Genomic DNA, 24,510 nt, shown 5'->3' on the forward strand with positions numbered 1-24,510 from the left:
AGTGTTGGACTGTGAAGAAAGCTGAGCGCCGAAGAATTGATGCTTTTGAACTGTGGTGTTGGAGAAGACTCTTGAGAGTCCCTTGGACTGCAAGGAGATCCAACCAGTCCATTCTAAAGGAGATCAGTCCTGGGTGTTCATTGGAAGGAATGATGCTGAAGCTGAAACTCCAATACTTTGGCCACCTCATGCGAAGAGCTGACTCACTGGAAAATACTCTGATGCTGGGAGGGATTGGGGGCAGGAGGAGAAGGGGACGACAGAGGATGAGATGGCTGGATGGCATCACCGACTCGATGGATGTGAGTCTGAGTGAACTCCAGGAGTTGGTGATGGACAGGGAGGCCTGGCATGCTGCAATTCACGGGGTCGCAAAGAGTCGGACACGACTGAGCAACTGAACTAAACTGACCAAGAAGGAATCACACTTCCTTTTCATCTTGTCCATCTCTTGTGAGTGTCTTTTATTGCAAAATATTAAGCAGGTGGACAAAGCTGTTCCCAAGCTTCCAGTTCCTGCAATATAGAAGAGGTCTTCAAATAGGGCAAGAATCGTGTTGAGTACTAAAAGAAAAAGAGAAAACCACACTGTAACCACAAAATCATGTACCTCACAAGTCTTCTTCTGAGGCTGGAAGAATGCTAACTTACAACTCTTTCCTGATGCAGCTCTATCACTTGGTGCATTTGTGTCCTAGGGGCTCTGTCATGAATCACCACGAACAGTGGCTTACAGCAGCATAAACTTATGGTCATGGGGCTGTAAGCCAGAAGGCTGAAATAGAGGTATCAACAGGGGTGATCCCTTTTGGAGGCTCCAAGGTAGAATCCATCCCTTGCTTCCAGTGACTGTGGATGCTGTGTAGTATCCTTGGTTTGTGGCTTGCAGGACTTGAATCCTTGTCTCTGTCTTTTTGTTTGTTTGTTTGTTTTTAAATTATTTATTTTGGGGGTTATTTATGTGTCCATTTTATTGGGCCATAGGGTGCCCAGATATTTGGTTAAACATTAATTCTGGGTGTGTCTGTGAGAGTGTTTCTGAATGAGATTAACATTTGAATTAGCAGACTGAGTAAAGCAGATTACCCTCCCTAACATGAGTGGGGCCCATCTAATCAGTTAAAGGTTTGAATAGAAAAAAAAGGCTGACTCTCCTGCAAGTAAGAGACAATTCGTCCTGCCTGATTGCCTTTGAACTGGGACATTGGATTTTTCCTCCTGTCTTTGGACTCAAATGGAAACATTAGCTCTTTCTGGGTCTCAAGCCTGTTAGTTTTCAGACTGGAACTACACTACTGGCTCCCTTGGCTCTCCAGCTTGCTGACCACAGATTGTAGGACTTCTCAGCCTCCAGGGTTACATGAACTGATTCCTTATAATAAATCTCTTTATATATATCTCCTCTTGGTTCTGCTTCTCTGGAGACCCCTGAATAATATTTTGTATGTATTCTTATAATGACTGTGAAATCCCTCATTCTCCCTACCTTTCTCAACATTCTTTTATAACCAATGGGACAAGATATGGAAGAAATTATCAAGTGTGAGAGGCTAGGTATGCAATTCTTGGTAATTTTCAAAGTATATATTTTCATTCTTATTTCCTTGAGACCAATGACAAAACAACCAATGTTAAACTTTGTTTAAATCTATATTATCTAGTATTTCTCCTTTCTTTCAGCTCTGATGAACTTTAGTAATCACCTTCTCATTTTTGAAACATTCTCTTGCACTTTTCTTTTAGTACACTAAGTTATACTGAAAAGCATAACTAAGTTATACTTCTGAGACCACTTTTTCATTTACTTTTTTTGTGGAATATCTCTCAAATCTTTCTCTTTTTCTCAGTCCTGTTTCTATAACTCTATTCCAAGCCCTCATCTCGTATGCCTGGGAAACTTTAAAAGCCTTCTGTTTGACTCCATGGCTCCCAGCTGGTCTTTCTCTGTGATTCTGTGGTGCATTGACATTCTAATGATCTTGCATCTTGGCAAGACTGTGATTTTAGAATTTTGGGGGCTCAAGCAAGTAACAGAGACTGCCTAAGTTAGGGAGGTCAGGAAAGGAGTGCAGAACACACATCAGCTTCAGTTGGGTGGAAATAGCCATAAGTCCTCAGGTGGATTGTCTGGCTGAAGTGCAGTAGCTTAGGGTAGGAGTACCCAGGCTGCAACTTATCAAGGATGTGACTAGCATGTAGGCCTCCTGGAGACTCCCTATAATGGGAGATTCACTGCTCCTAACACCCAGGTTGCAGTTTTTATCAGAGAACCCTCTGCTTATTAGCAGAATCTCCATGGGGAATCCTCATATGTTCCCTGTGCTCACCTTTCTTTGATGGTAGCACTAAGGAGAAATATGGGGAGAGGAGAGTATGGCAATTATTGTTCTAACTGATTAGCACTTTTCCATATTCTCCAGTTTCTCTCCCTTCACCAGCTCTCCAGCCACCTTCAATTCTCTTTGACACCAAGCAAGATTCCAACCCATTTTCATGGTTCCCTGAGGAGTGTTCTTTTTATTACATGACACTAGTCCCATGGCTGCCTGGTCTAGGCACTTGAATCAAGTTGGCCATTGAGTTCTTTCTACAGAGTTTCTGTATTTAAGATCAGAGAGTAGTTCAGTTACCCCTCTTCTGGGTAGCTGGCTTTGTTAAAATGTGATGCTCTGGAGTCACTGGTGATAGTAGTGAGAGGAAAGTATGAAGTCATGCTGCAGAAAGGAGTAGAGACAGGGGATATGCAGATGAAAGGCTAATCCTATGGCTCAAGTTCAGTTGTTTTTAAGGCACAGGGGGATTCCGGCCTTTATTCCCTGAGAGAGTGATGATGATACTGCAGAGGTACATCATGCTCCAAGCACTAGAAGTAATTTATTCAAGCCTTATAAAAACCCTATGAGGAAGATGATGTTACCATCCCCATTTTACAGATGAAGAAATTAAGGCATGGGGAGATTGGATAACTTTTTAAAAATTTGTATTGGAGTATAGTTGCTTTGCAATGTTGTGTTAGTTTCTGCTGTATGGCAGTGAATCAGCTATATGTATAACTATGCATATCGTTTTCAGATTTCCTTCCCATTCATGTCACCACAGAGCATTAAGTAGAGTTCTCTGAGCTATATAGTAGTTTTTCATTAGTTATCTATTTTATATATAGTTATCAATAATTTATATATGTCCATCCCAGTCTTCCAATTCATCCCATCCTCCCTTCCCTCCCTTGGTGACCATACGTTTGTTCTCTATGTCTATTTCTGCTTTGCAAATAAGATCATCTATACCATTATTCTAGATTCCACATATATGTGTTAATATATGATATTTGTTTTTAGGAGATTCAATAGCTTGCCCAAGGTCACGAAGTTAGGACTTGTCCCCTTGCAGTCAGATTCCATGCTCTTGATATTATAACATAAATCGTTGTAGCATTTCTCTAAGTCTCCTTTGCCTAAGCCAGTTCAAGTGCCCTACAGTCACCCCCAAGCAAGATAGAGAGGCTGATGGGCACGATTACCTTTTTCTACAACCAACTTTAAAAGTTTAATTCTCTCTGGCTCTCACTTTGCTGCCTCCCTTTTCCTTTTCTCTTTTCATTTTTTCCTTCCTTCTCTCTAGTTCACTTTGTACCTTTTGCAAGCTCATTTATTGACCATTTCCCCTATCTTCTTGATTATTCTCAGCAGCAGCAGGCAATAATATTGTCATTTTTCTATCTTTAAAAATCCTCTCTTGACTGGATTTTTCCCTTCAGCTTCAGCCCCATCTTTTCATTCTTTCCTAAACCCCCTTCAGTCAGGCTTTTGTACCCATGCCTACTGAAACTGCAAGGTCACCGGTGCCCTTCACATTGCTAGATCCAGTGGTCAGTTCTCATATTACTCGACTCCTCAGCAGTGTTTAGAGACATTCACTCTTTCTTCATTCATATGCTTTCTTCACTTGGCTTCTAGGGTGCTACACTCTCTTGGTTTTCAACGCTCCTTTTCAGTATCACTTGCTGACTTTTTTTTTTTTTTAATATTCCTGAACTTTTAACCTTAGAGTTCTCTTGGGCTCTGTCATTCCATTGGTGATCTCATTTAATTTCAAGGCTTTAAACGCCATCTAAAAGCTGGTGACAATTTTGATTGTATATCCTCATCTTGGACTTCTTCTGACCTTCAGGTTCCTTTGTCCAGCTGCCTTCTCGAGATTTCTACCTTAAAGAGAGAAGGGCATCTCAAAGTTAACACATCCAAATCTGATCTTCCTTCTCAAATCTACTCCTCCACAATCTCCCCTGTTGCAGTAAATTCCAGTTGCTTACCCCAAGAAGCTTTATTCCTTATTCCTCTCTTTCCGTTATGTCCTATATTCATTTATTTTATATCTTCAAAATATACCTGGAATCTTTACTTCCAGTTCTACTACCATGGTTCAAAACTACTTTTGTTTGTTTCTCACCGGGATAACTGCAATAGCCTCCACCTGGTCTCCCTAGTTCCTCCCTTATCACTTACACTCTACTCTCCACTTAGCACCCAGAGTGAGCCTTTGAAAATGCTAGTTATGTTTCTTCTCTGCTCAAAATCCTGTGATGGTTCCATTTGTCACTCAGAATGAACTCCAAAGTCCTTATAGTAGCTTATAATGGCCTGTAGGATCTGGGCCCTGTTATCTTTCTCAGCTTATCTTTCTTCTCACCTTCACTCCTGGTATATAGTGTGTTCCCTGCTGCTCCTTGACTACTTCAGGTAAGCTCTTGCCTCATGATCCTTGCACTTGCATAAAAAAGTTGTCAGATTATACAGTAACACAAGTTCTGAGTCTAATTTGTAGGGTTTCCATCATCAACCTAGTAGTAGTCATCCACATAACTCATTTCCTTAGCTTTAAAAAGTCTTTGCTTGAATGATGTTTTCTCAAGTGTTCATTCTATTTAAAATTTAATACCCCCACCAATATTCCCTATTCTCTTTCCCTTCTTTATCTTTCCCCTTAGCACTTAGTACCTTCTTGTATACTATGTAATTTACTTACTTCCTGCTATAGGCTGAATTATATCCCTGAAAATTTATATGTTGAAGCCCGAACCCCCACGTGATAGTATTTGGCAAGGAGGACTTTGGGAAGTAATTAGGTTTAGCTGAGGTCATGAGGGTGGGGTCCTCGTGATAGATTAGTCTCTTTATAAGAATAGACACCAAAGAGTCTGATTCTCCCCATCTCCTCTCCTGTTCTCCCATGTAGGGACACAGTCAGATGGTTGATATCTGCAAGCCAGGAAGAAACTCCTCACTGGGGAAATGAATCAATCAGCACCTCAATCTTGCACTTTCCAACCTTCAGAACTGTGATAAATAAATTTCTATTGGTTAAGCTACCCATCCTATGGTATCTTATCAATATTATGGCAACCTGACCTGACCAACCTGGGCTGACCTGACCAACCTGGGCTTCCCTGATAGCTCAGTTGGTAAAGAATCTGCTTGCAATGCAGGAGACCCCAATTTGATTCCTGGGTTGGGACGATCCACTGGAAAAGGGATAGGCTACCCACTCCAGTATTCTTGGGCTTCGCTTGTGGCTCAGCTAGTAAAGAATCTATTTGCAATGCGGGAGACCTGGGTTTGATCCCTGGGTTAGGAAGATCCCTTGGAGAAGGGAAAGGCTACCCACTTCAGTATTCTGGCCTGGAGAATTCCATGGACTGTATAGTCCATGGGGTCACAAAGAGTCGGACACAACTGAGTGACTTTCACTCACTAAAAAAACAAACTCAATAAGGTCAAGGAATATTCTCTGATTGTTTACTGTTGCATCATCCATGACTGGAATAGTTGTGAGCATGTAGTAGATATTCCATAAATATTTGCTGAGTGAATGAGTGAATGAATCAGACGTGGTCCTCGTACAGAGGATAACAGGTACATGGTCATACTACAAGGTAGACAGTGCTTAAGTCTTACTTTGGAGGTGAAGATAAAGGGTGATTGGGAGCTCAAAGAAGGGAGAAATCATTCACCTATGGGAAGGGAGTGAGAGCAATCCAGGAGGGCTTAATGGAGGAGATAGCATTTGTGCCAGGACTTGAAGAATGGGTAGTATTTGGGTTTATGGATGTAGAAGGAAGCACATGGAGTTCAGTTAGGCTTACGTAGGGTGTGTGAAATGTGGTGGAAGTGAGAAAGATTAGAAATGAGGTCTTTGGCTAAAATATGAAGATCTCTGAATGCCAAGTTAAAGTTTTTGCCTTTTTTTAGGTATGACATGAAATTGAGTGGATATGAAGGTTACAGAATTGGGTGTAAAAATTTGAGTCATAAATCAGTGATTTTCTCTGATTTAACTTTCAGGCCTTTACTCAATTGTTTCTTATTTTAAGTTATTTATAGGCTTAATGATATGGTTCCTAACCTACCACAGATAAGAAGAAAAAAGGAAAAAGAGGGAGGAGACATTTAATCTGAAAACAGGTACACCCAGGGAGAGAAGTGCTAGATGGTTGCTACAAGGTTGAAGATGGAAACCCTACAATTTAGACTTAGAACCTCTGTTATACTGTACAATCCGATAACTTTTTTTGCTTCCACATTTAAATATTCTTTTAATAACTTCTTTCTGATTACAGAAGTAATGCATATTCAACATAAGACATTTGGAAAACAGAACACCACAGAAAAATTCCCTCTGTGTCTATCATCTGCAAACAGCCATTGCTAACAGTGTGGCATCAGTCATGCTCTTTCTGCCAAGGTAACATGGCAATAAAAATGTGATAAAGAAAAGATACCTGGATAAAGGTAAGAAAATGATAACGGTGTAGAAAGGGACAAAGAGAAAATAAAAGCCTCTTTCCTTTTACCCTCATCTGTTTCCATAAAGGTAACCATAGCTGTATTTTCAGTTTCATTAACCAATAATTGTATTGTGTACTTGCTATGTTGTTTGAGGTTTGAGGTACTGAGAGCTTAAAGATGCAGTCTTTACCTTCTAGGACCTCACAGTCTTTCTAAGGGGAGAACATAAAAGAGCTGTGAAGAACTGCAGAATTCAGAAGCAGACACCATCACTGCAGGCTGGTAAGGTCAGGAAAAGTTTCCTGAATGAGAAATGCCTTGATTGGAGTTTGGAGCTCACTCGGGCAGGTTTTAGTCAGAGAGAGGTGAGTGGCCCAGGGATATATGGATCTCTCAGAAGAGGTATCTAGGTTGGATAATGAAAGGGGCCCTTGAGATAACAGATAGAAGTGGAGCCTGGCTGAAACTGAGGCTTCATGGGGCAGGGGGAGCAGTTGGAGAAAAGACTGAAGAATAGGGGCTGGGGCAGTTATAAGAGTACTGAAAGAGCTAGGAGGCATGTGACGATGACTCAGAACATCACTGACAGTAGACAGGATGTGTTTGACAGACACTGAAGTGGCGTAATTTTTAGGAATTGGTGATTGGATAGATATCTTTGGGTAAATAGGAATAGGGAATACAAGCATGACATCCCTGTTTTTGAACATGGGCAACCAGAAAAATGGTGATAACATTCCCTGAAACAGAGAAGTCAGGAGGGAAAGTGTTTGCGGATGTAGTGTAGTGGTCAGAAGTGAAGAGATGAATTTGACTAGCCATATTGTTGAGCCTTTCCTTGAACATGGGGACTGCCATCAATTTCCTTAGCATTACCCACTGAACCTAGAAATGAGCTCTGCATACAATGGGTGCTAAATGAATGTTATTGGTGAAGAAAGGAGTAGAAGCTGGGAGAGCTGAATACCTTCCCAGTTTGCCTGGGACATCTCCATGGATGTACTTCCAATTGGTAGGAATTGGTAGGTAAGATGATACCTAGCGATTTCCATAAGTCTGAGTGGAAAGGGGATTAGAATGCAGAGGACCCTCTCAATTTAATGTCTGAGAGGAGGACCAGAGTTTGCCTTCCCAGGTGTCTATTATTTGGTTGGTCTTATTCTCCTCTTTTGCTTCAGCTTCCTTTTGAACTCTGATGACCAAGGCCTAGGTATTGCTCCAATTCTCTCATTTCATAGTTGCTGGAGGAATTCAGCCAGATAATGCGGCAAGCTAGTTTACCACTTTGCAGTGACTACTTTAACCCTACAACTAGGCAGCCTAAGGTTTCTAGGAGCAGATAAAACCCCTATGCAATCTGTCACTGTTTAATTTTCATTGCCAATGTAATTCTACCAAGTTAATGAATAGCTGGGTTGGAGTGGGGGAAGGGAAGAGACACAGAATGAATGAAGAGAAACTGTCATTTATGGGCAGATTCTGTTCTGCTTCTTAGCAAGACATTGGGTACACGGTGAACCATTGAGGGTACAGTTGTCATCATCACCATCATCATCAAAGTACTTTTACGAAGTGCCTAGTTTCAGGGGTTATGAGCTAGGCCTACACAGAGAACTACACAGCTCTGGAATTTCACTTTTAGACCATGCATGGACTAAGACCAGATACTGATGTGAACATGTGCAAGATGGATTTAAATCCTCAATATGGTTTATTTACACATTATATGTCACCACCTCTTCTATAGGTTCCTGATTATTTCTGGAGTGAAATCTATAAAGCAGATATATCCTGTATGCTCAATGATATTATCAGCTCTTTGAAGGCAAAGAACCCAACCTTACAATTCTGTCTACAGACTTGCTGTACAGAACATATACAGATGCTCGGTATGGATTCATAAATCAACCAGACCTGATGGGTAGACAGAGTACCTTTCAAACTATTAATATTTAACTCCTTTGAACCTCAGTTTCTTCTATAAAATGGAGAGAATAATTGTATCACAGACATTACAGGGCTGTTGTGAGGATAGAAAGTCAATGCATATAAATTGATTAGCACACAATTTAGTATTGTCTGCTCAACTGTTAGCTATTAATTTAACAACGAATTTCTACTCCTGTAGGAGACTGTGGAAAAGGGGTAGCAGCTTTTCATACAAATCTGGGTATGCAATTCAGCCTACGGCAGTATACTTGTCAGTTGCCTATGCATTGGGATTTAGGAGGAAAAAAAAAAAAAAGATTCACCCTCTCAGATATCTTCTTTACTTTTCTGCCGTCACTCTTGAACAAGGATGCTTTGTTGGGGGTGCGCGTGTGAGTGACTGGGAGTGAAGGATGGAGGCGGAATTTGACTGGGAGCGAAGGCTACGTCTTAAGTCGCCGTATCAGGCACTTTTTCAGTCTTAATTCAGCAAACATTCGTAGTTAGGCTAATCAATGCCAGGTGTCGTCCAGGAGCGAGGAGTCCTGGGACAGACCAAGCTCGCACCCTTGTCCAATTTTTCGAAGGAACGTACGAACGGACCAGAGAAAAACTGTTTAAAGAGCGAGTTCCGCCGAACAAGGAAAGCCGCTCCTAGCTCTAGTGCTCAGGCGTTACGCCCCCGGCGCGCCAGCGCTCTTCCGGCGCGGCGCAAGCCCCGCGGCAACCAATGGGCGCGAGGCGCCGGGACCGCGTATGCCTCTTGCGGCTTCTCCGGGAAGTTGCTTCCGAGCGTGCACCCGCGGAGATGAAGTAAGGCCTCAACTGTCTTCTGAGACAGGTCGGGGGAATTGGTGCCCGGGGGCAGCCCACCGGGGCTGAGGTGGAAGAGCATCTGCGGGGCTGACGGGCGGGAGAGGCGAGGAGTCTAAAAAATTAGTCTCTCGGTTTTGTTCTGTTTTACCTAAGGCCGGGGCGCGCTTACATGTCCGCTTTTCCTTCTGGTTTAGCCCTTTAACTAAAGTGAAGCTGATTAATGAGCTGAATGAGCGTGAGGTCCAACTGGGGGTGGCGGAGACGGTGTCTTGGCACAACGAGTACAAGGACAGCGCTTGGATCTTCCTGGGTGAGGCCCACGTTTTCCTCTCGTAGGGCTCCTCCTCCTCTCCTGCCCTGCTTCCTAACATTTCAGCGTTCCCGCCTTTCATTCCTCCCGAAATTCACCACCCACGTTTATTCCCTTCAGCTGTCTCTCTGTAAATACGTTTTCCTTGTCTGTTTTCTCCCCATTTCTAGTTTGCTCTCTCTGCCAAGTCAGTGCCCATAATAGGTACTGCCTGCCGGCCGTTCACTGTGCTGAGAATCGTGCCGCTTGGTTTCTCAGAGACCGTTACTATCATCCCCCCGTCCCTCCCCATTTACACAACTAAAGAAACAGGTGCAGAGAAGTTAATGACTTCAGGTCACATAGCTTAGGAAGTGGAACAGCCAGAACTATGGCACTCTAGAATTCGTGGTCTTAGCCCCTATCTCATATTACTGCCAACTCCCTCCCCTCCTCATTCTCCTTCCCTCAGAGTTTATTTTCCTCATCTAATTATCTCCTGCCTTCTATCCGTGGCCGTATCACCATCTCTATATTCACTTTGTGTCATATGCGGTAATTTGACAATTTATTCAAAGAGGTTATTGCACCAGACATTGTGTTAAGCATTTTATTTCCATTTATTTATTATAACGATTCTGTGAAGTTAGAATTGTAATATCCCCATTCTATTGATGAGTAAGGAAACATTTGCAGGGAAATTTATTTCCTATGAAATGCTTAACAATTGACTTTTAATCCTTAGTCTTTGTGAGGTGGGGTTAATATTTGCATATTTAAACTGATTTTGGACCTTAGCTGTGAATTTGCAGATAGAGAGCACATGAGTTCAAGATACGTTTTTGGAAGCCAAGTTTTGTGCTGCAAACTATCTGCTTTCTCCAGAAGATTTTGGATGTGACGGGGGTTAGTTTGCTTAGGGGTGACCCCAGCTTTTCCACTCAAAGTTAATCACTCCTTTTTCTGTATTACTGCTGCATTTTCTGTGTGCTTCTGTCATTGCGTTAGACTAGGTTCTTTGACGGAAGGCCCTGTTGCTTATTCTGATTTGCATCCCAGTGCCTTGCCTACTGTATGCATGGTACGTAGTGGACACTTGGTAAGTGTTTGCTGAACTGAAATATGTTTTTCTCTTTGAGGGGGACTTCCTTATGAACTGACTGAAGGGGACATCATTTGTGTGTTCTCACAGTAAGTCACCTTTTTTTCTTCTTTTTAGTAAGTCACTTTTTTATTTCTTACCTTCTGGGTCATCAGAGTAGTTTGCTTCCGTAATGCATTTTATGGCATCACAAAAGCCCATTTATTTTAACTGTAGACTGACTGGCCTCCCTGCATGGGGAGGCCTGAAGCTTCTGTTCTGGTCTAGATCAGTCCCAGGACATGGTTCTGGAACTCTCCAATGTGCCAAATCCAAGAAGTTGGTTGATATAGGAGCCTGTCTTGGAGATTCTGGTCTTTTTTTATTGTCTTTTCACTGAAGCCTACACTGGAACAGACTGGAACTCCTAGGAAGGTACTCTGTTGGCCCATCTCCTTGGGCTCTTATAAACTAGGGGTAACTCATGATCATGGGGCCATTCTGGGCCCACACCTGTGTGGCACTGTAGGATTAGGGCAAAGCACAGAGGAACTGGGAAAAAAGCAAAAGGTTTAGGCAGTAGTTTTTTTCGTTTTTGTTGTTTGTTTCTAGTGGAGTGTAAGGTTAGTGAGCAGAGCCAGTCTCTTTAACTGGAGACTAAGAATCACAGGCTGATGAGGGATAAGAATGAATAGAAGAATCTTATACTCTTCATTCTGCTATGGGATGATAGCAGCAGCACTAGGTGGGAGAGAGTCTTGGCAGCTCACACTAGTAGTGGCAGCTGGTGGGAGAAGGGTTGGGTACAACCCCAAAGCTATACAGAGTAGTTAGTCCATAGGTGCCAGAAGGCCTTGGCAGCTCAGAGCAGCAGAGAGCCATGACCCCTGGACTGTGGAGTCCTCAGGCAGAGAACCATGATAAAGAGCTTGGGCAAGCAGACAGTGGCTAGCACACCCTGGCAGAGGCATTGCCATGGCAGGGAATGGTTGGACCATCCAGTGGGCAGAGGTCCCTGGCTGATTGGTTGGGCCATGTATAGGACAGAAGGCTGTGGGAAAGAAATTGGGCAAGAAAAAGGCCATGGTAGAGGGCCCTGGCAGGGCCTGAGGCTGCTCTTTCCAACTCTTGGGTATTGGGAAGTTCACAGTAGGTACAGCCTATAACTTTCACGCCTTTGTGGTAGCTCTGCCTAGTCCAGTCTTCCACCTGGGAGCTGTTTTTGTCTTATTTGCATTGAGTGATGATCACTAGTGTGTGTGTTTATTCCAGTTCTCCACACATTGCTCTCCATGAAGATTGCCTGTGTCACTGATAACAGTGGCTTTCAAAAAATATTTTGTTTTCTGATTATCAGAGTAACGTATAGTTGTTGTTGAACATTTGGAAAAAAGAAAAAAAGTATGAAGAATAAAATAAAAATGTACTTTAAGGAAAAAATGTTAACATCTTTATGTATTTATTGTCTTCTTTTCAATGTTGGGCATTATTTCCAGTATTTTGCTGTTATGGATTATACTGCAGTGTACATTGTGATATATACATCTTTGTATGCCTTCCTGATGGTTTCCTTCATGACATTAATTTTTCAGTTCAGTTCAGTCTTTCAGTTGCGTCCAACTCTTTGCGCGACTCCATGAATCACAGCACGCCAGGCCTCCCTGTCTATCACCAACTCCCGGAGTTCACTCAAACTCAAGTCCATCGAGTCAGTGATGCCATCCAGCCATCTCATCCTCTGTGGTCCCCTTCTCCTCCTGCCCCCAATCCCTCCCAGCATCAGAGTCTTTTCCAATGAGTCAACTCTTCGCATGAGGTGGCCAAAGTATTGGAGTTTCAGCTTTAGCATCATTCCTTCCAAAGAACACCCAGGGCTGATCTCCTTTAGAATGGACTGGTTGGATCTCCTTGCAGTCCGAGGGACTCTCAAGAGTCTTCTCCAAAACCACAGTTCAAAAGTAAACATTGTCAAATTATTCTCTGAAAAGGTTGTATCAGTTTTCACTCTGACTGGAATGCTCATTTTCCTGAATCCTAATCAGTAATGGTTATTTTAAGAAAATATTGCCATATGACTTCTCATTATAGTTTTACTTTGCCTTTATTTCATCATCAGGGTGGTTGAACATCTCTTCATAGATTTATAGGCCCTTATTCTTTTTCTTTGTAAATTGTCTATTAAGATCATTTGCCTATTTTTTCCCTGTTAGTGTGTTCCTCATTTTCTTACTGATTTTACAAGAGCCCTTCATGTATTAAGGATATTAACTTATTGTTTTTAACACTTTATCGTGTATTGTATTGCTGTGGACTTATTTTTTCAATTTGATTGTTATACTACATTGCCATTATTATTATTTCTTGATGCTCAAACTGTCCCAGTTTGGTCTGTAGTTATCCTGTCAAGCCAGCTCCTATATTCTTTTTTCTTTTACTTTTTATTTTGAAATACTTGAAATAATTTCTGGGTTAAAACAGGAAAGTTATGAAATAGAATGAAGAATACCTATATCCCCTTTACTCAGAGTCCCCAGATGTTAGCATTTTATCACATTTGCTTTATTATTTCTCTCCACCTATATGCATATTTTTTTTCTGAACCATTTGGGGGTCAATTGCAGACATGATGCACATTTACCCCTAAATTCTTCAGTGTGTATTTCCCCAAATACCAGAACATTTAACTTCAGGATAGTGATCAAATTCAGCAAATCAACACTGTTACACTTTTACCTAATCTATAGACTTTATTTGACTTCCAGTTGTCCTAATAATGTCCTTTATAGCAAAAGGAAAAAAAAAAATGGCTTTCTAGCCTTAATCTGTGATGTAAATTGCAGACGTTTTCTCCTAGTTTGTCATTTGACTTTGTTTATTGTGATTTTTTTTCTTTGCAAAATTATTATTTTTAAATTCTTATGTGTTCATTTATTCATATGTTTAAATGATCTTATGGTAACATTGACTTTTTAGGGGATGTACAGTCCTATGAGATTTTTTTTTAATACTTGAATAGATTTGTGTAATCACCCTCACAATTAGGATGAAGGACAATTCCATCATCCCCCAAACTCCCTCATGCTGTCCCTGTATAGTCTGTCCTCTAATTGCTGGAGAAGGCAATGGCACCCCACTCCAGTACTCTTGCCTGGAGAATCCCATGGATGGAGGAGCCTGGTTGGCTGCAGTCCATGGGGTTGCTGAGAGTCAGACATGACTGAGCGACTTCACTTTCACTTTTCACTTTCATGCACTGGAGAAGGAAATGGCAACCCACTCCAAGGTTCTTACCTGGAGAATCCCAGGGACGGTGGAGCCTGGTGGGCTGCCATGTATGGGGTCACACAGAGTCAGACACGACTGAAGCAACTTAGCAGCAGCAGCAGCAGCAGCAGTGGTCAAATTTATCAGTCTTTTATTGCTTCTGGATTTGAGTCATAATTAGAAAGTATTTCTCCCCACCCATCCACGTTCTCTTCTAATACTTGTATGGTTTCAATTTTATGCATTGAAATCTCTGATCCGTTTAGAGTTATTCTGATGTGTAGTGTGAGATATGGACCCAATTTCATATTTTTTCAAATAGCTACCTAGTTGTCCCAATAGCACTTATTCAAAACTCCATATTTTCCCCCAGCAAATTTGGAGTGTCACCCTTATACAGAACTATTAACTTGGGAGGTGATTTTGATATCTTTATAATGTTGAGTCATCTTATGCAAGAAAAAGAGGTGTCTTTATATTTATTACAAACTGTGTTTGTGTCTTTTAGTAGTTTTTAAGAGTTTTATTTGCATAGACCTTGTACATTGCTTGTTGTTAAATTTATATCTAAGTATTTTATCTTTTTGTTGTTGCTGTTACAAATGGGGCTCCTTTTTCCTTATATCTTATGATTATTGTTTGTAAGAGGGTGGTTTATTTTTGTTGTCTTTATATCCTGTTATCCTACAGATTTGTTATATTGTTTGTTTTTATCATTGTTTATCATTGCTTCTCTTGGGTTTTCTATATATATCATCATATATAATCTTCATACAGACATAGGTTTACTTTTTCATTTTTTAGTTAATTGTTAAAATTAGAGTATATTTGATTTACAGTGCTGTATTAGTTTCTGCTATGTAGTAAAATGAGTCAGTTATGCATACACATATATTTACTCTTTTTTTATATCTGTTTTCTCCTATCTAATTGCATGGGCCAATACCTACAATGTTAGTGTTAAATAGCTGAATACCATAGTTGAATCATTTCTAGTGTTTTCTTTTAAGTAAGATGCTAGATTTTGGGCTGAGGTATATGTATGTGATCATGTTATAACATTTCCATCAGTTACTATTGTATTTTTATGACTGTAGTTTTATATTTATGAAGCTTTAACTTTTCTGGAATTAATTTTTATATAATGAGTAAGGTAGATTTTTTTCTATTTTCTTTTTCATTAAATTATGTTTTTATTAACTTCCACCTACCTTCCTTAGATTTACTCCACCCCTGCTCCCCAGTGGCTTGTGGGATCTTAGTTCCCTGACCAGGGTTTGAACCTGGACCCTGGCAGTGAAAGCACCAAGTCCTGACCACTGTGACGGCCAGGGAATTCCCCTTTCCTTTTTAACAATAAAATTCTTTAATGTTACAGATTTTCCTTAGTGTGGTTTTAGCCACATCCTGTAAGTTTTGGTGGGCTTCCCTAGTAGCTCAGACAGTAAAACATCTGCCTGCAATGCAGGAGACCTGGGTTCGATCCCTCGTTCAGGAAGATCCCCTGGAGAAGGAAATGGCAACCCACTCCAGTATTCTTGCCTGGAGAATCCCATGGACAGAGGAGCCTGGCAGACTATAGTACATGGGGTCACAAAGAGTCGGACAAGACTGAGCGACTAACACACACAGACACTAAGTTTTGGTATATATTCCCATTTTTGTTGTTTTCTAAATAGTCTACCATGATTTCTTTATTTTATTTCACTTTCTCTTTCATCCAGTAGTTAGCCTGGAGAATGTTTCAAGTTCTAGTTAGGGCATTTTTTGTTTTGAAAATATTGTTCCCAGCTGTTTCACATTATGATTGGAGAACATGGTCTGTGCTGTTTTTGGAGATGATTGAGGTTTACTTTGAGATCTAGTCTACAGTCAGTTTTAATATGTGTTTCATGGATTCTTGAGAGGAAACTCTTTTTGTACAATCGAATATATCTGTATATCTACTAGTCTGATGTTAATGTTTTTAACAATGTAATTGTTATATTATTAAGTATATGTTTATTTGTAGTTATATAATTTTATATTAATTCCTCTGACTTATTTTTCTCAATTTTGTTATGAAATCAAAGTGGTGTGTTAAAATCTCTAATAACTTTCACTCTTTGTTGCTCTTTGTATTTTTAATTAAAATTTTGGATGTGTTAATTTATGTATAAAATTTCATGACTTATGTATTAGGACCTTTTTCTGTGTAAAAGAGCCCTCTTAGTCACATTTAAATGTTTTTTTTTTGGTTGGCCTTGAATTCATCTTTGATCTTAATACTACCACCCATTTTTTAAATTGGGTGTTCTTGATATATCTTTGTCTAACTTTTAATTTTTAACCTTTCTTTGTCGTCTTCTTCTCAGTGTGTCTCCTGTACAGATTATATTATTTGAATTTTGTTTTGTCATCCAATCTGAAAGTTTTTACATTTTAAATCAGTAGTGTCTTACTCTTTTATAAATTAAATAGATACGGGGAGATTGTTAACATTAATCTGGTACGGGACAAGAAGACTGGGAAATCCAAAGGATTCTGTTTCCTCTGCTATGAAGACCAGAGGAGCACAGTTCTGGCTGTTGACAATTTTAATGGGATCAAGGTGAGTATGCTTACTGAGCAGAACTTTTCCATTGTGTAGGGTTTCAGTTTCATTTCCCAGCTGATGACTACAGGCTCAAGGGCAGTACTGGTCAGCTGGGTTGCAGAGCCGTGGGGACATACTGACTGGGAAATGACCCCAGGAAATAGTTCTGTTGGCTCATGACCCTGTCAACATGCATTTCTTTTCCCCATCTCTTAGCAAGCTATGTCCTCAGGAGCATAGGTACCATGACCACCCCCCCCCCCACTCCCCTTCATCTTGCACCCAACCAGGCATCTGTTTTTCACCTTTTCTTCCTCACACTCCACTCTCATTTCTGCTGTATTGGAGAGCAAAGAGACTAGCAAACACTGCTGTTTCATGCTGTCCTGTATCAGGGAATTTGGGGTTCTATCATGGTTTCGTGGCTGAGGACCTAGCCATGTATGTCTGTCACATGTCTCCATTGACTTAGCAGTACTGGGCCCTGAAAATTCTCTAGTTAAAATCTGATGACAAAGTCTGTGAAAGTAACTCATTCTGAAGGTTTCTGTCCTCTCTTCTCTCTCCTCCACCCTTGTAAGTGAGACAGGGTGAGTGATGACATGAGAGTGAGACATGAAAAGGGGATGGGGCAAGTCAGGGCTATCTGTGCTCCACATGCTCCCTGTGCTCATTTAGGAAAAGCACTGCCATTGAATGAGCATTGTCACAGGTTGAAGGGGTGACTCTTGACTTGGAGAATTTGTCACTGATTCCACCAGCAGTGAAAGGAGCTCACCATAAAAGGTGACTTTATTCCACCTTTTATGGTGGAATGGGATAGGTGAAAGTACTCAGGCTTAGGGGTAAGAGTAAAAACTTGCTCTTGAATGGAACAGTAAAAGCCAGACATTTCAAATTTCTGATGGCATTGTCTATAGAATAAGTCTGTATCTGCCCGAATGTTTTTGTTTTAAGTGAGGGTTTAATTTTTTGTTGTTCACCTGGAGAGTTGTGATTCACAGTGATAGTATCAGCATGAGCCAGTGGTTCCAGTATGGTCGGGGTGGAGTAAGGAGTGAGGGCTTAAGAGAAAAGAAAGTAGTCCTTTCTAGATTCCTTACCCTCTCCCAGCTATTGTTCTGCTTTGGCCTCATCCAGTTGTGTTGAGAAAGCAGCTGTAGTGTTGAGCTGAATTTTAGGAATTCCCTTTAGCTTCCAGGCTTTTTCACAGTGTGTTTCACTGTAAATTAATGTTACAGATGGAAGGTAATTCATGTTTCTGCATCTAAACTTTTGCAGTTTTCCATGCTGCTTATGCTTTGGGGCAGTACTTCCTGGCTCTTTTCACTTCATGGCACACTTGTAGCATGGAGCTATTTATATAGAACTCTGGGATAAACTGATGAGGCTCCCAGGGTCTCCAGCTGCCCCAGGCTCTACCTGCCTGCCCCAGGGCTGAGCAAATGTGTAGGGATGTGTGCTGTGACACATAAGTGGAGCAGGTCTGCTTTTGAGATTTTCTGAGAAACAGAATTAGCATTGCCTGTCTGTCTTAGATCAGAGGAAGAACTATCCGAGTGGACCATGTATCTAACTATCGACTTCCTGAGGACTCAGAAGAAATGGATGAGGTGACCAGAGAGCTGCAGGAGAGGGGCTGTGGGACTCATACTCCTCCACCAAGTTCATCTGAGGGCTCTGAAGATGACAAACCCACCAAAAAACACAAAAAAGGTAAATGGTTAAGGCCTATGAGAAGATTCTGGGTAAGCTTAATGTTTGCTCTTCCTAGCCTTCACTGAGAGTTGGTAGTCAGTTCTCAAGTGTGAAGGGGGCAGGTGTTTGGGGCTGGTGTGGTTAACCTTACTTTAACTGGGAAAGAAGAAATAACAGCAGAAGACTAATGCTGTGGGCTAAATTCTGGCCAGCAAAATGCATATGTTGAAGTCCTAACCCTCTGGTACCTAACAATGTGACTGTTTGGAGGTAGGGTCTTAAGAGAGAGAATTAAGAGCCGGAGTTGCCTTACACAGCAACCTGACATATTAAGGGTGACAGACATCCAGCTTGGATTCTTGGAGGCACTTTTCTAGAAGTAGAGACCGTGAGTGTTTCACGCTGTTGCCAAGCATGCTTTCCTTTTGTATATCCTCCATCTTTTCCATCTTCTTTTTCTTACTGATTGTGCCCCCCTTTTCCTCCAGACAAAAAGGAAAAAAAGAAAAAAAAGAAAGACAAAGAGAAGACTGGCCAGGAGGTACAGGCAGAGCAGCCAGCCTCCTCTTCATTGCCCAGAAGCAAGACGATAAAGGAAAAGGATGACCCTGGCTCTAAAAAGCACAGTGGCAAGCACTCAGAGAAGGCAGAGAAGGGTCAGAAGTCGGAGTCCAGGGAGGTGCGGAAGTCCCACCCCAGTTCCCCTGAGGTCAGGACGACCTGCCGTGGTGGAACGGAGGGCCGAGAGAGGGAGCCAAGAAAGGAGGAGTCCAAGCACGAACACAAGTCATCAAGCAGGAGGGAAGAGAGAGAAGACAGGCACAGGGAGAGAGACAGGGGTCGAAGCTCAGACATACATTCCAGACGGCATGACGGGCGCTCTGAGGGGCAGCATGACAGGCGCTCTGAGGGGTGTAGTCACTGGAGTAGAAGTAGGAGCCGAGATAAATCTCACTGGCACAAAAGGTCCCAGCACTCCCGAGACGGGGAGTCCTCTAATCCCAGGGAATGCAGGCATCACTGATACCTCAGCCTGTTCAGCTATTCAGCATGGTAGAATTAAAAATGAACTGTATTTTTCAAATACAATGAAATTCAGTTATTCTTTTAGTATATTTACATGTAAAGTCTCTGAGAATGAATTCTTTTGATCCTTGAGTATAATAATCATCAAGAGAGCTGTAGTTTTTAACAGTTAAATGTCCTGGAGTTTTGAGCAGAATCCACTGTCCCTGGGAATATTCTTGGTACTTTTGGTACTTACCAGAGCATGTACCTAAATCTGTGTTTATAAATATGGCCATTGAATTCATGACCCCAATTTATGATGAAATGGGCCAGAAGGGGAAATAGCAGACAATTCTAGAATTCCAGTCTTTGTGCTACATGTTAAGAACCTTTCCAGTTGGCAGCTATAACCACTGAGCAGAGAAGTGTGGCTTAACTAGATTCAGACAGGTTGCTATGAATGTGATAAGGATTCTTAACATCAGCCTGCTCGTTCCTTATTTTTGCCTGACTGCCCCCTGTTTTTTGAAACTGTAGACATCTTTTTTCAATTTTGTTGTTTTTGTTTTGGTTGATTTGTCTACATTTTTTTCCTTATAACTTATTTATTTTATTGAGAATAAATTCACATGAAATTAACCATTTAAAAAATGTTTATTTTTAAATTTAAGGATAATTGCTTTACAGAATTCTGTTTTCTGTCAAACATCAGCATGAATCAGCCATAGGTGTACATATGTGCCCTCCCTCTTGAGCCTCCCATCTCCCTCCCCATCCCACCCCTCTAGGTTGATACAGAGCCCCTCTGAGTTCCCTGAGACATAACAGTAAATTTCCATTGGCTATCTATTTTACATATGTTATTGAAAGTTTCCATGTTACTCTCCGTACATCTCACCCTCTCCTTCCCTCTCGCTGTGTCCATAAGTCTGTTTTCTATGTTTCTCCATGTCTGCCTTGCAAATTCATCAGTACCATCTTTCTAGATTCTGTATATATGCATTAGTATACAATATTTATCTTGAAATTGACCATTTTAAAGGGAACATTCAGTGCAGTTTGGTACATTGACAGTGTTATAAAACCACCAACCCTATCTAGTTCCAAAATATTTTCATCACCCCACAATGAAACCCTGTATGCCCATTAAGCAGCTCCTCCCCATCCCCTCGTCCTCCTTTTCCATGGCAACTACCAATCTGCTTTCAGTTTCTGTAGATTTACCTATTCTGGACATTTCACGTAAGTGGAATTGTACATGTGGCCTTTTGTGTTTGGTGCCTTTCACTTAGTATAATCTTTTTGAGGTGCATCCATATTGTATCAGTGAAAATGTTACTCAGTCGTGTCCAACTCTTTGTAATCCCATGGACTGTAGCCTTCCAGGCTCCTCTGTGCATGGAATTCTCCAGGCGAGAAGATTGGAGTGGGTAGCCATTCCCTTCTCCAGACACCTCATTCATTTTTATGGATAATGTCCCATTGTATGGATATTCCATGTTTTGTTTGCCACTCCTGAATGGCTAGACATGTGGGTTGTTTCCACCTTTTGGCTAGCCAGGTATACTAACCTGCTTCTGTGCTTAGTCTGCTTTTCGAGCAGCTGCTCTTGGTGAGGTGGGAACACTTTGTCAGCTCCACTGTATATCTGTCTGGTCTTATGGGTAGTTCTTTCTCATTTTGAGATTCTTTTTATTTATTTATTTTATTCTACTTACTGATTTAATCAATCCTTTATGAATTTGATAGGGACAGTCCACAAAACCTTAATACCTCTGCTGAATTATTAAAATGGAATTTCTGACACTGTAAAACAGGACTAGAGCTTTAATAGTGAATGTGCTAAGTTAAATCAACTGATGTGTTTGTGTGGGTCCTAGATGAGATGTGCACCTAGATTGGTGGTTGGGATGTCCATGAAACAGAATGGGGAGGGAGCTGGTGGAGATTGGGAAAGCTGTCAGACTGACGTATGTCTAACTTCTGGAGAAGAAAGGGAGGGAAAGAAGGAAGTTACATAGGAAAAGTCTTAAGACTGCAGTGGAGCTCTAAGACTATTTCAGCAAGACCAGTGGTGAGCTCTTGATCAAGAGTCACCTGTCAGAGGAGGTAAACAGGCATCCTTGCTGCTGGACCTCCATCAGCCATCGTGACCACTCTGCTCGTGTCCATCATGCCAGTTGTGTAGTAACTAACGAAGGCCCCTGCATCTGGCTGAGTCGTTGTGTCTGCCTGGTGGTTCAGTGCCTCTTCCATAACAGATGTTTTCTGGTGGTGGTTAACATATGATGCAGAAATCTTCACACTTTGCATGCTCCCATGTGTCAGTCCACAGCCTTTGCATCAGATCGCCTTGTCTCTGATCTTCCAGCCCTTTTCCTTCCAGGCTTCCAATTGGATGGTCAAGCCATTGGCCACTTCCAGGAGTCTTACGTGTTCAATAAACGGTCTCACTTTGGGCCAATTTTTCCACACCAAGTCAAGTGCCCTGCTTGTTGTTCCATCCACTGGAAAAATGTTCCTTCTCCCCCGTGAATATATCTGCTATTACATAGATACCACCCATCTTCATTTTGTACTTAGATATTGAGTGCTGGCCCATCTGTAAACCAGGCTCAAGCTGTTTCCTTCTTCAGCTGGTCATACAGGCATCCCCATATGGCCATAGGTGCAGAGTTACCAGAGAGCCTACCACTGTCTGCATCATTCAGGTGTTTAACAGCAGCCCTGACCTACTGCATCTCCATGGAATATGTATTTGATTTATGTATCAATTAGGGCTTTTTCAGAGAAACAGGGTATACATATATGTATGTGTGTATATACACACACACACACACACACACGCCATATATATTTTGCATCCAGTATTCAAATGTCTGGCTATTCTTGCCCCAGTGTGCATACACCCAAATGAGTGGCTTTAGGTCCCTTCATTAGTTAGTGCTGGGAGAAGCATTACATGGCATTGTCCTTCCTTCTAGGGGCCCAGCTACCTCTTCTAGATCTGAGGATGGGCTGATGTCTGGAAATTGAGCAAGTAATTTGGGCTTTTTATTGGGGAGAACCTCCCTTGGCCCCCTGTTTCTCCACTTTTGCCTTTTTCAGCTTGTAGATCTTGAGTGATAACCCTTGGTGGCTCTCTGTATTGCTTCTAGGGACACCATGGTCCATTTGCGCCATTTCCATGAGTCCATGTGGGTGAAGCCTGCTTGGCTGCCCTTCTGACCTTGAGGTTCGCTTTAGTATTTGTGTCTTCCTGGCTTCTGGTGGATAAGGACCGCTCAGTTCAGTTCAGTTCACTCACTCAGTCATGTCCGACTCTTTGCAACCCCGTGGACTGAAGCACACCAGGCTTCCCTGTCTATCACCAACTGGAGCTTGCTCAAACTCATGTCCAAGTCAGTGATGCCATCCAACTATCTCATCCTCTGTTGCCCACTTCTCCTCCCGCCGTCAATCTTTTCCAGCATCAAGGGCCTTTTCTAATAAGTCAGCTCTTTGCATCAGGTGGCCACAGTATTGGAGTCTCAGCTTCAGCATCAGTCCTTCCAACACTATTCAGAATTGATTTCCTTTAGGATTGACTGGTTTGATCTTGCAGTCCAGGGGACTCTCAAGAGTCTTCTCCACCACCACAGTTCAAAAGTATCAATTCTTCAGCACTTCCTAGGTTTTTATTACTGTGGGGCCCCAGCTTTGTGATCTCTTACTGCCATCTCTGGCCTGCAGAAGCCACCTCTGAACCTAATGACACTGGTGCCCCTCTCACCAGTGTGTGCCTCGGTGAGTGGGATATCCTCTGGACCCTGCTATGGAATACTACCCTCTGGTGAGGTTTCTTACCTCATGTAATCTCCTCTCCAGGATACCTACTCCCCTTGGCCTCTTCATTCCTTCCTTGGTCCTTTGCCAGGGCAGCTCAGGTGTTCCTACTTTGCTTAGTGGTGGCCAGCACTTTCTCCAGTCCTCTGTGAGCCACCTCAGTGGAAGCTGCTCAGCCCCTGCAGTTCTTGCCTGGGGGTTAAATTCTGTATGTATGTGTGTGCATGTGCTCAGTCACTACAGTCATGTCTGAGTCTGCAGCCCTATAGACTGTGGCCTGCCAGGCTCCTCTGACAGTGGGCTTGTCCAGGCAAGAATACTAGAGTGGGTTGCTGTGCCCTCCTCCAGGGGATCTTCCCCACCCAGGGATCAAACGTGCATCTCCTGTGTCTCCTGCATTGCAGCCGGATTCTTTTACCACTGAGCTACTTGGGAAGCCCTCTCAATCCTCTATGCTGAGTTCTAAGTCTGAATTCTTGCTTTTCTGATTCTTGATACAGCACCCTTGAAAACCAAACCCAGTGTTCCCATGGCTCCTGTCAGTACCTGCCAGTTAATTCTTGCAGCTTTTTGGTAGGCCTAGCACTTCCCTAGCCAGGTAATGCTGGAATTTAATCCTGGATAGCAGTTTGGTAACCAGGAAAGAGGCTGGACACAGCTCCTGGGTGAGGGGAGCAGCCTCTAGCATCTTCCAGCACAGGGTGTGCATACTGAGAGCTGGGTGGGGGTGTCTCCAGAGCCACCACCTTCAGGCGAGTCTAACCAGATCTCCCTACCCCACGTTTCAGGGTCCCAAGGATTTTCCAACCATATGAAGTCATGTGGCCCTGACTGCAGCAAAGCCGACCTGCCATATGTTAAATATTGAGTAATCTCCCTGGAGTTCTGCAACTCTTACGGCTTCTTTGTTGCTCTGCTGCATCCACTCCTCCACTGCAGGAACTGAGGGCCTCTTTGGAAGCTCCTGGAGGCCCTCTGGCTCTCACACATACTCTTTACTTAGTAACGGTCATCCATTTCTCATTACCCTGCTGCAGGGCATCGGTACACTTAACAGTATCCCGCCATTTCCACTGTCTTTGTAGGCCTTCCTTATTCCTCCATTTTTAAAAGTCTGAATTACCACATCTGGCAGCCTGTTTTCTCAGTTTTCACACATGATCTCCAGAGAAATCTGTAGCAGTTGGGTCCTCAAGGCCTGGGACTGTCCGTGTCCCACATCCCCTCAGGACAGTGTCCA

At 42.2% G+C, this 24,510-nt stretch overlaps 1 protein-coding gene across 1 annotated transcript; it reads left to right on the forward strand.

The window, feature by feature from the left end:
* Positions 1-9,470: 9,470 nt before the first annotated feature.
* Positions 9,471-19,961, forward strand: LOC138070995 (RNA-binding motif protein, X-linked 2-like). The gene is given in 7 exon segments (XM_068962419.1): positions 9,471-9,502; positions 9,504-9,527; positions 9,725-9,840; positions 10,959-11,010; positions 16,625-16,754; positions 18,278-18,455; positions 18,926-19,961. Coding segments are annotated over 7 exon segments (1,068 nt in total). The 3' UTR covers positions 19,462-19,961.
* Positions 19,962-24,510: the final 4,549 nt, after the last annotated feature.

This window comes from Capricornis sumatraensis, chromosome X (assembly GCF_032405125.1).
Source record: "Capricornis sumatraensis isolate serow.1 chromosome X, serow.2, whole genome shotgun sequence".
NCBI classification, from domain to species: domain Eukaryota; kingdom Metazoa; phylum Chordata; class Mammalia; order Artiodactyla; family Bovidae; genus Capricornis; species Capricornis sumatraensis.